This window comes from Pelobates fuscus, chromosome 8 (genome assembly GCF_036172605.1).
Source record: "Pelobates fuscus isolate aPelFus1 chromosome 8, aPelFus1.pri, whole genome shotgun sequence".
NCBI classification, from domain to species: Eukaryota; Metazoa; Chordata; class Amphibia; order Anura; family Pelobatidae; genus Pelobates; species Pelobates fuscus.
This window is the reverse complement of record NC_086324.1, coordinates 97,642,953-97,656,651: the sequence shown is the minus strand read 5'-3', so window position 1 is coordinate 97,656,651 and position 13,699 is coordinate 97,642,953. Positions and strand designations below refer to the sequence as shown.

General features: G+C 38.0%; 1 protein-coding gene across 3 annotated transcripts in view; it reads left to right on the top strand.

Annotated features, from left to right (window-relative positions):
• MYO1B (myosin IB) overlaps positions 1-13,699 on the top strand; it is a 235,345-nt gene that overhangs the window by 152,328 nt on the left and 69,318 nt on the right. For all 3 annotated transcript variants that reach the window (XM_063430177.1, XM_063430176.1, XM_063430175.1), the window contains exons 11-13: positions 2,921-3,039; positions 4,086-4,172; positions 6,461-6,526. In XM_063430177.1, the coding sequence (XP_063286247.1) occupies positions 2,921-3,039; positions 4,086-4,172; positions 6,461-6,526 (272 nt within the window). The remainder of the gene's footprint in view (positions 1-2,920; positions 3,040-4,085; positions 4,173-6,460; positions 6,527-13,699) is intronic.

The following is a 13,699-nucleotide window of genomic DNA, read 5'->3' as shown; positions in this document are numbered from 1 at the left end:
TTTTGTTTGCATAATCCCTTTGGTTGTCGTGGGGACCATATATATTTAGAAGTGTATATGGTGCATTGTTTATGAGACATTGTATAAGAAGGAACCTACCGTCTTTATCCCGTACTATTTTATGGGTCGAGAAGGCCACATCTTTGTGAATCAATATAGATACCCCCCTTTTCTTTTTACGATATCCTGTGTGAAATCCCGTCGGGAACGATTTGGAACTAAATTTAGGTGCACTAGATTTAAGAAAGTGGGTTTCTTGAAAAAAGGCGATACTCGCTTTTTGCTTAACTGCTTCCTCTAGGGCTAGTCTCCTTTTGTGGGGGGAATTTAAGCCTTTGGCGTTAAGGGACAGAATGGTCAAAGCCATGGTTGATGTTGATATGAAATCTGTGTGTCTAGCACCTCCTCACAATCTTTGTCCACTTGTATTATATATATTGATACCTCTAGGCGTCGTCTATAGATTAGGATATCAGAGTCTGACCTATTATGAACTGCATATTTTATCATATATATTGCCCCTGGGTATGTGCACGAGACAAATGTCATGGCGGGGGGTAAACATGCATGTGTGTATTTGCATTTGCTAATAATCAACGAAAGTTGTTCTACATTGGTACATGAAAGCGTAGTCCGTGACGGGGGGGGAGGATATGGGAAAGATAGGGAAAAAACAATCAGCCATAAGGCAACTATATACATCAGGACATGCCAGAACATAATGTTCGGCATCAGAACAAAAAGTATCGGCCCAATAGAGCCAGAGTGGGGGAGGGTAATTGTATATAAAACGGTTGACCTCTGTTTAGAATGTGCCTGGATATTAATGATTCTAGCTACCACTAGTTGGTCCTTAGGTGTTCTCATTAATCCCTTATAGTACAGTCATAATTATAAAAATAACAAAAAATAAAAACCTGTTATTGATTTGTTACTTAGTGAGCAAAGGTGCGTCCTACAGATGAAAACCATAAACATATTAAACATATCTGACATATTGATCAGAGTATAACATATGGTAACCAAATTAGTGTGCACAATCAATCTCACGTGTCGTCGTGGATCTTCATTTAAGATAGCAAGTAATTTATTGCGCCAGCCGGCGACTAATGTTGTACAGTCTCATTTGTGTTTAGCCATGTGAGTCCAATCTTTAGAGATTTTCGTGGGCGACCTGCGAGTATCTTTAGTGTGGGCCTCCTCTTCTGTTAGTTCGACAGTAATGCCCCAGTCTTTCAAAAGCTTCATCCCGTCTGGTATTGACTTTATCTGGTGATCTGTGCCATTTTTCTTAAGAAGGAGACATGTGGGGTAACCCCATTTGTAAGGGATGTCGGCGTTTCTCAGCGCTTTGGTTATCGGTACATATTCTTTACGCTTCATTAGGGTAGCAGCTGATAAGTCCACAAATAGCTTGATTCCCGCATATTGTGCTGGCATGTTGTTGGTGTTCCGCGCTGCTCGCATAATCTGCTCTTTAGCCGTAAAATGGTGCACCCGAGTAATTACATCCCTGGGTACAGATGGTGCTAAGAATCTGGGCTTCGGCAATCTGTGGATGCGGTCCAGGCATAGATCCCTTTCAGTAAGTTCCGGGCATAGGGTTTTAAAGAGGTTTGTGGCGTATTCCCTCAGTATTGATGGCCCAATATCTTCAGTTATTCCTCTCAGGCGGATGTTGTTGCGCCTGTCTCGATCTTCATGGTCAGCTATTTTTGCTGTGAGGAAGGCGACTTTTTCTTCCAAAGAGTCATAGGCCCCTGCTAGTGTGTTATGGGCCTCAATTATTTCCTCTGATTTGTCTTCCAATAAAGATGTTCTTTCTCCAATTGCTTGGATATCTGCCCTTACATCCCGGGCTAGTTTAGAGAAATCTGCCTGAAGAGATTGTTGCAGCTCTTGCAGCATTCTGTGAATAGTAGTTTCAGACGCTGGTAAAGTCATTCCCAGCGAGATGGAGGTGCTGTCACTCCTGTCTGAGCACGCTGTGGGTGATGAAGGGCCGCCGGCGCCATTTTGTGGAGACCGTCGCGGGGAAGTAAGTGCCGCGATCTGCAGCGTAGCTGGGCGCATTTTGCTCCTTTTTGCTGACCTTTGCCATGGTGCTTTCAGAGGACGGGCGGTTATGTTTGGTAGCTGATAACGGTCAGTAATGCGGTTCTAATCGCTGTATATTGTATACCCTCGTTGGAGCTGACGGCTCACACAACCATTCCCTCGAGCTGCCAGGCCACGCCCCCCAGCTATTAATAGTTTTTGTATGTAATGTATGTATCTGTGCAGGATACTTTTTTCTAAAAAAAAAATATCCTTATGTAGAACAGTTAATTGATTTAGTAAATGAAACACTGAAGCCTAAGAGTTTATATATACTAATTCTCTGTTAGCATGTGTTTCACAGATTTAAATATGGGTAGCACATGGGAAGTTGTTTGGCACAATATCCTTTAGAACTCCAGATTTCCTAGAACTCTTGCCAATATAGCTACACATTAAAGGATTGCAACCATCTGACATGTGTTCTGATTGCAGCTCTGACCCATGCTTATGCAGCCAAATGTCACTCATTTTTGTAACTATATGCAAAATCCCACTGGCAATAAGCCCAAAATGCAGAGTTTATAGGTGTTTTTTCATCACCATTTAAATACCCCTCCCCACCAACCTTTGGCTGAACGTTAAGTGAAGGACTCAGTAATTCAACTTAGCAAATATTACTATATCGTGATCATTGTTTACTAAATCTCTTCCCTCTTCATAGATACTAGGGCCATTTTACAGCAAATCCATAACCAATGTTCTAATAAATGTATACAAACCCTATAGCTAAATGTGCATGCTTTCATTTTTTGACATTTTGTCAGCAATGATTTTGGCACAATTTTCTCACATTTTATATCATTTTCTTTTCACCCCTTAGAACTGAAAGAAATTTGTGAACTCACTGGTATTGATCAAACTGTTCTAGAACGGGCTTTTAGTTTCCGGACAGTGGAAGCCAAGCAAGAAAAGGTCTCCACAACCCTTAATGTTGCTCAGGTGGGTTTTCATAGCTGTGGTTTTGTTTGTGATGACAAATATGGATGTGGAGTGTCCATATCACTAGTTTAATTTGTTTGCAAAAAAAATAGTGTAATGCACACACTAAAAAAGTGGGGAATACTTCCTGCAGGGTGCTACAGAAACAGAGGGCCAATCCCTGAACACACCAAATGGAAGAAAAAAATTTAAATCCAGGCACTGGTTATGCCTGGTAATTTCTTTTTCTTCCATATCACTAGTTTCAGCAGAACAAAATTGGATAGAGTAACTCAGGCACTTGTTGTTCCCATCAGTCTGTTGCATGAGTGTGTGCAGTTTTACTATAAGTTGTGCACCCAGAGAAAAATACTATCTAAAGCATAAAAAAACAAAAAACAAAAACAAAGTACAACACAAAATATGAAAAACTAGGTGTCATGATTTGTTACTTTTAAAGCATAACATGCTAACCCAAACTCTTGAAAAAGTCCCTATAGGGATGTTTCTATGTAAACAGGGAGACGGGGAGGATAATTTGGTTGTACATTAGGATATGCCTGGGCGCACCTTATGCACGCCTATGGTTTGGGGATTTCTAGTAGTAAAAAAATATTCAGATGCCAAGTATATTCACTTACTAATTTATTAAAACAGATGTTAGATCCCTCCCTTAGAGAGTCCTTTATGTAAGGTCTACAGTAAGGTACTCTTAAGATTTATATGGGTGCTCATGGTATAGTAAGTTACAAGTGAAAGCTAAGTATTTCTCCAAAATTTTACATTGTAGGGGCACATGAAGCATCATAAACACCACAGCTGTTGTAGTGGTTAGTGTACCAGTATACCCAATTTCAAGTGGTTTGGCTTAAACTGAAGGCCCCCAGGTTATATTCCTTTTGACATGACATACTGGTTGAAATTTTCTGATCTAGACAGTTGATCTCATAATTTATAATAGGCTACTTTTAGGAGCAAAATATCTGCACTTTTGCAACTTTATTCTATGTGTATATAATGTTTTCTTTTCTGTTTAATAATGAAATACATTTTTCCTTATTCCACAGGCCTACTATGCACGTGATGCTCTGGCTAAGAACATGTATAGCAGGTTGTTTTCCTGGCTTGTCCTTCGAATAAATGAGAGTATAAAGGTACCAAGATTTGTGCCAGTATAAAGAAATGTTTATAATGTAGTTGAGTCATTATTTTTACAAAATATTACTCTTTATACAATATTTGACTGCTTGTTTGCATTTCCAAAAAAATAAAATTAGCCAATGACTCTAACCCCTATTTGAAAAGCACAACATAAAGTACATATTTGGGGTGCTTATGGTTTCTTCTTCCATAGTGCCAATTCCCCTGCTGTTGGGATTTACTTTTAGACTCCGACCCTTAGTCTAATATGTCAGGCAGAGGAGTATTACAGAGACAAAGTAGTATCTAAGTTTTTCTGCATAGCTCTTTACTGGCTTGGAATTTCATTGAAATTCAAACACAGTCAAAATGCATATTTCTATCTTTATTAAATACTATTTTTTGAGGGGTGGTGGAAGATCAGTTACACTTTAATGCTTTTAATAGTCTTCCATATCATGTCCTAATCCTTCCCTCCAAATATATGTACTAAGCAAAACCCCTACCCTACTCACTATTTATGCTTAAGAATAGGGACTGGCTTAGAACTCCAGGCACTCTGTTCCAAACCTGTGAGTGTCCCCCACAATCCCTATGATGCTAAGTCAAGCCTATACATGGCACCCTCGAACTGTGTGCACCGTTTGTAATTACACAGGTCGCACACAGCCGAGGTTGTCTCGGCTCATAAACTGTAGATTTTTATTACTAAAGCTCTATGAAGCAGTTTGGTTTCTTCTACATGTAATGTTCCCAATTTTCTCACTGCTTATTATTATTGACCGTTGACAAATTTTGGCTGCATATAAATAATATAAGCCTTTACTCTATGGTTACTATATTTCTGACACTACAATTCACTGGAAAACTGTAGTGTACTGAAAATGGAATATGAGATTTGAGGTCTTCTCTCCCATAACCTCATTCATGAAATTGTGTTCACTTCTATCACAACAGGCTGCGTCCATACACCATAATCGTTAGATCAATAGTTTACATTAACTCATTCTTACTGTTCACCAAGAAGATTCTAAAATCCACATACTTGTACACACACATGTATAATGTGTTAACACTGGAAAAGAATAACATAGGGAAATTGGAGAAGGCTAGTTTTATAGAGGGGGAAAAAATGTTTGGCAAAAGAATAGCATCATACAGGCATTGTACTTTTCGTGGTCATGTGATTCAAATGAAAGTAGTAAATGTTGAAGACAAAATGCTTGTGCTGGAAAATCCAGGAGTTTTGACACATATGTTCTAAGATTCACACATTCTAAGGTTGCAGTAAATCGAAAGCATGTATCCTGGACAGCAAAACACATGGAATTATGTGATGGGTGTAATGTAGTTAAAAACCAAGTTTACTTTCTGGAAGAGCCTAGTGCCACCCTTTTATAAATATTGATAGCAATATATTAAAACCCAAAATGGTTATCCTCCCCATCATATTTGGTTACATGCAGATTTATATATTTTGGCAAACCAAGGTTAAAGGACGATTCTATGCAGCCCAGTATGCATTATTTATTTCTTGTTACATTGCTATTTTATAAACGGTCAGGGTTATTCATACCTCCCAACAGACTTGACTGGTATTTCCAGCAATGCCCTTAATTGGTGGTCCAAGCCAGATAAGGGCAGGCACATCCTGTGAGGACTAAAAGCGTCTTGCCTGACCCTTACTGACAGGAGCTGAAGTGCTCTTTGCATAGTCCTACTGCTGCTACACAGTTCACGTTATGATGTGCTTTCACTGTATCACCTTGGGACAGTTCCTTTGTGTCCCCAGATGCATGACACGATGCAGTAGTTGGGACTGGTTATTTAGAAGTATGAATGGTTGGAAATTAAAGTACATTTCACATTGTAGGCCAACATAACAAAATTTTAGAAAATTCAAGCCAGCTATTTTGGCCTAAACTGTATTCAAATTTTCTTTGGTAATGGTGAATAACCATGCGTGATCTTAAGATTTACAAATATTTAATCACGTATTTTCAAAGTGTGAATTATTGGGAAATGTGATGCATCCTCAGATTTGCGAAAGGACACGGAGCATTACTTTGAAAGATAAAAATAAAATACTTATAACTCCAAAATAAATACTTCTGCATAAGGTTCTGATGATAACTATTGAAGTTGATGATGGCATTGAGCCCCAGAAAGATCACCTCCTGTCACTACTCACAAAGTCAAGTCATGATGCTATTGAGCATGGATATTTCAACCTTCACCTGGTATGGTATATCATTTTGGTATGTTTGTTTTATATATTTTGTCATCTTTCTTTCTTTTCAAGGCACAAAGTAAAGTAAGGAAGAAGGTGATGGGTGTTTTGGACATATATGGCTTTGAAATTTTTGAGGTAAGACTTTACTCTGTAGCTCTGTGCAATACAATAATTCCACCAGTGAATCATCCATAAAAAATGAGTTTCATGAAAAACAATCTTTTACCTCTGTCAAATAGAAATTAAAATAACTACAATATGTCTGTTTTGTGCACCAAAGTGTGTATTTAAGATTTATATTTGTTTAGATCCATCCAATGATCTATTTTTACAAATGAATAGTGCGGTTGTCTATATAGATTAGTCACAGATTAGCCCACTGTTTCTGAAATCGGATCCAGCCTCTTTGTAAAGATAATTTAGGCTGTACAAAGAATGTACACATTTTCTCTTTTCACCTTTTTCATTTGTTGAAGAGACTGTTTAGAACCCTGGGAAATGGAATTGTCAAAGGGGCAAGTGAGGCAGCTCTCCCCCATGCAAGTAGTAAAAATGACTGATATGTTAGAAAAAAATAATAAAAAATTCTTCTAACGTTACATAGAATGTGACGGCAGATGAGAACCATTCAGCCCATCTAGTCTGCCCAATTTTCTATATATTTTAATTAGTCCCTGGCCTTATCTTATAGTTAGGATAGCCTTATGCCTATCCCATGCATGCTTAAACTCCTTTACTGTGTTAAAAAAACTTTCTTGATGGTTGGAGATGCTGGTGAAATCTGAACAACTATTCATATCAAGATTTTTTTTTTTTTAATTATTTTATGCCTCTTTCTCTAGACATGTTTGGTTAGCTGTGACAGAATACTGGGAATTTACTAATGTTTTGGGATTTGCTGTCCGATTGAGGATGCTGTAATGACAGGCTTGTTTGTGGTCTTTAAATGAAAATGTAAACCTAGGTTCTAATCTAAAGGACCCGGTATGATAAGGGACCAATGGAGCAGTGCCAAGAAATACCCACTGTTACTCTCCCTAAATGGGGAATAACTCGCAGTGTACAACTAGAGAGAGGATTGGACTGGAGTGTCCTGGTGGGAGAGTAAGCAAAAAGGAACGAGGAAAAAAACAAAAAGGAAGCCCTACCTTTATTGAACCTAAAGAAGAAAACAATAGTATAAAAAAGACAGGACAGTTTTTTTTTTGTTTTTTTTTACACTTTTTATACTATTGTTTTCTTCTTTAGGTTCAATAAAGGTAGGGCTTCCTTTTTGTTTTTTTCCTCGTTCCTTTTTGCTAACTCTCCCACCAGGACACTCCAGTCCAATCCTCTCTCTAGTTGTTTGTGATCTTGTCTTCCAGGGCTGTCTTTGGGTAACAGCATCAAATGAGTCGTACTTCACAAATATATGTATCTATATATTCATGCTGTTGAACACGACATGCCCTCTCTTTTTGTCAGGGATTGAGTGCATGAGGTTAAATGGAAAGAGCACTACAAGTAGGGAGGCAGAGTCAAATTTTGGTGAAGTCTAGCACCCCAACGTCCTTAACCCCTTAAGGACCACACTTCTGGAATAAAAGGGAATCATGACATGTCACACATGTCATGTGTCCTTAAGGGGTTAAACTTCACTTGCTGCCCATGGACAAGAAGGCAAAGGTTGTTTGATCCATGTCGGGATTAATGGTTGCATGCTGGGATTAATGGTTGCAGTTCTGTAGAACTGGAATTTTTAGGACTGTGGTTTTAGATTTCAGTGTCTGTAATTTTAATAGCTGATACAATGATAATTAAGCGATTATACTTATGCTAAATCAATTTAAATTTAGTCACAAATTATCTTTTTTTTTTTTATTTTGGAAACTAAATTTGTAGCGGGAAAGTGAATTGTACTTGGAGTGCTCAACTAGAAAGTCTTACTAAGAATTATCTGAACCACCTCCAGAATATGTTTGTACATAACAGACCCTCACTGCATAAGTACATTTGGTAGCATGCTTTTTATGTCCTTCCACCGGGCTTTTTCCTTCAGTTTTGCACTATGACTGAGCTCTGGCCAGAGTCCTGCTAGAACTAGCTGTGTGTGCATACTTGCTGAAATGAATGTGTGTGGGGAGAAGTGGAGGCTGCAGGCTTATGTCAGCATAAAGCATTCTTTGACTATGCTGACCAAGGGAGATAACAGCAGATTGCTTGATGTGACACCAGGGCCCAGCTCCATTTGTTTAGTTTATATACTGAGAAAGCAACCAGCTGTATGGAAAACAGTTTTTGCCTTCTATCTTTTTGACAATAGTTTATCAGAGCTGTCAGAGACACAAATGACTTACTCCCTACCCCACTTACACTTGGACAAAGAATAACTTAATAGTGCATTTATATGAACATTTTAAGAAAGATTTGTATTCACCCCTCCCCCTTTATAGTATACAGAAATGGTAGATCTAAATATGTATTAAAACTATGTTCATACTTTGAATGTTCTAAGAGGGGGTAAAACTGCTTACTTTCAGAGGGCAAGATTTATTTTCTTTGTTTTGATTTTTGTTTATATACTTTGCAAATCAGCTGAGCTGATCTTCAGGGTTGGCCATATTGAGATAAGAGAGGGCACCTATCGCCCCCTGTAATTTGTCCCTTGGTAATTATATTGGCCAATCCAATATTTACAATAGAATTAAAAAGTAAAATATACATTTCCACATGCCACTTTATCTTATAGTCCTGTAGGTGAAATTACCTATTGGTCAATAGCAGTGGCTGACCTGGGCTGGAGTCCTGTGTGTAGCACTGGGATGTCCTCGGTCTGATTTTGGCATTTTTGTCCTCTGTTAAATCTGACTTCCCTGTAATATTCAGAGAGAAATAATCCATCAAACTAAAAAAACTTGTGATAGCACCACTTTAGTACACAGTATTTGGAGTTAATCATGCAGCACCAGTTTCAGGGCATTGCAGTGGGTGCAGGGTTTTAATGCAGTAGGTGTGGGTTTTGGAGTTAATGTAGTAGGTGCAGGTTTGATACTGCATGGTGTGGGGTTAATACTGCAAGTGTGGAGCTTAGAAATAAAGGTTTATTCTGAATTTATTAGAAAAGATGGTGTCAAGTTGCAATTCATAGAACATCTTAGAGTTAAAGGGACACTATAGTCACCTGAACAACTTTAGCTTAATGAAGCAGTTTTGGTGTATAGAACATGCCCCTGCAGCCTCACTGCTCAATCCTCTGCCATTTAGGAGTTAAATCCCTTTGTTTGTGAACCCTAGTCACACCTCCCTGCATGTGACTTGCACAGCCTTCCATAAACACTTCCTGTAAAGAGAGCCCTATTAAGGCTTTCTTTATTGCAAGTTCTGTTTAATTAAGATTTTCTTATCCCCTGCTATGTTAATAGCTTGCTAGACCCTGCAAGAGCCTCCTGTATGTGATTAAAGTTCAATTTAGAGATTGAGATACAATTATTTAAGGTAAATTACATCTGTTTGAAAGTGAAACCAGTTTTTTTTTTCATGCAGGTGCTGTCAATCATAGCCAAGGGAGGTGTGGCTAGGGCTGCATAAACAGAAACAAAGTGATTTAACTCCTAAATGACAGTGAATTGAGCAGTGAAATTGCAGGGGAATTATCTATACACTAAAACTGCTTTATTTAGCTAAAGTAATTTAGGTGACTATAGTGTTCCTTTAAGCAATAGTAATATGGTAGGTTTTTGGGAGATGCTTACCCAAGCCCCTGGTATTTTTGCTAATCCCCTAAAGAAGACCATGCATACAGTAATATATCTGTAATATATCAAAAATTCACTGGCTAAGTTAGAACAAAAAAAATAATTTTATCAAATAAACTTGATAACATACAAACTATAAAATGTATTTTATAACCTAAAAATACATATGCATGGAAAATGATTGTTACTAAAATTAATACCAAATAAATAAGTAAATTAGAACTCCTTTTTCCTGTTACCAGATATTTTGTGATGGCCAATAAATGCTATTAAAACATGTGCTGCATACATAGTGATATACAAAGTTGCAAAACCACATTTTATAGTATACACCATCACAATGTTTATTTTCCCTTTACAATAACACATCTCACAGCTAATTCTTTGGTTACGGAGTTGTAGAAAAAACAAAACGCAAAACACCCACATGTAATTTTTCTCTTGACATCTGGTCCATGCATTGTGTTTTTTTTTTGACAGCCTGTGATATATGAATCAAGTAATGTCCTTATTGCTTTTTTTTCGAATCCTTAAATGAAGCACCCTTTGTGCATGTAATTTTGTAACATTCTGAACAATATTTGAAAAGTTTACAAATTCATGGAAATAAAAACCTACTAGTAAGAAAATGTATGCCAACATTTCCCATATTAACTGTCATTAAAAGTGAAATTACACACGTAAAACAGCCCAATTAATGCTCACCTGATGCATTTACTCTAAGGCACTCTTTGTCATATGTTGACTGTATTCAACATCCCTCCCCTTCTGTAAATTTATTATAATATTAAATTCAGACTTTGGGTATGAGCACGGTTATATGGGGGGGAGGGGGTGAAGGGGGGAGGGAATGTTACAATGTTTACAAACAGCATTTTTAAAATTATTTTAAATATTTTAAATCCTCAACCAGTAGTCGGTGTCCAATTATTTAGAGCAAATACAGCTGGCCCAATACATGTATATTTCCAGTGCTCCATAAACAAATGTTTCTAACATTAGAAAGCCAGAAGCACATCATGGAAAAGAACCGGGACTGTGCAAGGGTTGGAAAGGGCAGGGCCTCAGATGTTTCACATATCTTTCTAATTTTCCCACAATTACTTTCATTAAACAACAACTTTTTACTGAATTTTCATTAAGGCAGACGTGTTTTTTTTTGTTGTGTTTTTTTTTTTTTTCTCTGTTCTTTTGGGTATTTCCCATTCTCACTTGATTGAGTCAATTTTAAAAATATATAAAGAACAGACTTTGGATGTAAAAGTTGTGTAAAAAAAATAGTAGCACGGACATTAAAAGTTGTATATGGTTGAAACGTGTTACCAAATAGGATCAGTTTATTGACCTGTGTGGATAACGGTTATTCATCAGGAATGAGACTCATCAGAACAAATATACCCGGATCCGTAGGCTTTCCAGTGAGTGGTACCAGGGATCAATCACATGGCAACTAATAATCTTTCAAAGTTACTCTAGGTTGAAAAAGGACTACAGTCCATTAAGTTCAACATTGAATGTGGATGTTGGAATACTAGACTCTACAAAAGGTCTCCTCTACAATATTCTAATTTCCATACGGTCTCATATTATGGCTAGGGGGTTACAGATGCATGTCCATTGAATTGCTGGTACCAGATTAATAAACAGAACCTTGGTGTCTGGCTTGAGATTCTGTTGAGATACATATGTAGAGAGACAATAGAGGTTTCTGTGAGAATGTGTTGGTACCGATCACTTTTAATATTTGCATATTTAATTGTACACATGCAGTTTCGATGCATTTGTAGCATTAATATCTGTTTTAAGGAAACACCAGTATGATTATTGAGTGTCACGAGGGGTTAATAATGGCCAAACCTCTGGCTACCGTATCCCTGTCCTTCTATAAAGTAATAAAGGGAAGCCATTTATGCATTTACGTAGGGGGTTTCTCTGAAGGTACAGACACAGAAATGCTTTGTGATCAAAGAGCCTTACTTTAAAGTACCGGTAAGCATTTACGTCTCTAGATAAATACTAAACCCATAAAGACAAATCAGGTTTGTCCTGGATACTAACCTAAAAAACAGGCATTCAGGTTAACCATGGTGATGCTGGGACAGAATAATGCCCACTGTGCATAACAGTAAGGACTACCAACTCATCCTTCCCCCTCTCCTCCTGAACTGACAGAAGGTTAAATATTGGCACAATCAAAGCATACACATATGTGTATGTCCTGAAAGTATTTTCCAGGTAACATGGAATGATGAAGATAATTCATAAGATTTGCAACACTGGGTGAGTTTTTGTCATTTGCTTCCAATTTGGAAGCTCTCCATTATAATTACCAAATATTGCTCTAGGTTCATTGTATCAATCTTATTTTCTCATGATTACCACTAATTTCCCCACACCCACAGAACAGATGGCTTTTCAGTCTGTCTCAGAGGCCTCTTCCTTAGAAAATACATTAATGTGCCAAGTAACAGAGTAACAAAATTTGAAGATTAAAAGAAAAGAAAAAAAAAAAGACCAAGGAGTCATGCTTTCTTTGATAGCAGTGTCCTCTTTTAATAGCTTTAGATTAGTGGTGTGTAGTGATGTCGCGAACATGAAATTTTCCGTTCGCAAACGGGCAAACCGCCGTAGACTTCAATAGGCAGGCGAATTTTAAAACCCACAGGGACTCTATCTGGCCACAATAGTGATGGAAAAGTTGTTTCAAGGGGACGAACACCTGGACTGTGGCATGCCGGAGGGGGATCCATGGCAAAACTCCCATGGAAAATTACATAGTTGATGAAGAGTCTGGTTTTAATCCATAAAGGGCAGAAATCACCTAACATTCCTAAATTGTTTGGAGTAACGTGCTTTAAAACATCAGGTACGATGTTGTATCGATCAGGTAGTGTAAGGGTTACGCCCGCTTCACAGTGACAGACCAAACTCCCCGTTTAACGCACCGCAAACAACCGCAAACAGTCCATTTGCACAACCGCAAACTCCCCATTTGCACAAGGTTGGATACCAAGCTAGCCATGTCCCGTTCCTTGTCCTCACTGATGTCATTGAAGGTCTCTTCCTCCATCCAGCCACGTACAACACCAAGGGTCCCCCAAAGGTGACAACAAGCCCCCTGTATTTTTTTTTAAAATGTACACTGCTGTTACACCAGATAATGTATAATGAACACTGGTTACTGGCTATGGGGGGCATAATGTATAATAAACACAGGTTACTGGCTATGGGGGATAATGTATAATAAGCACAGGTTACTGGCTATGGGGGGATAATGTATAATAAACACAGGTTACTGGCTATGGGGGAGATAATGTATAATAAGCACAGGTTACTGGCTATGGGGGAATAATGTATAATAAACACAGGTTACTGGCTGTGGGGGGATAATGTATAATAAACACAGGTTACTGGCTGGGGGGATAATGTATAATAAGCACAGGTTACTGGCTATGGGGGGGAATAATGTATAATAAACACAGGTTACTGGCTATGGGAGGATAATGTATAATAAACACAGGTTACTGGCTATGGGGGAGATAATGTATAATAAGCACAGGTTACTGGCTATGGG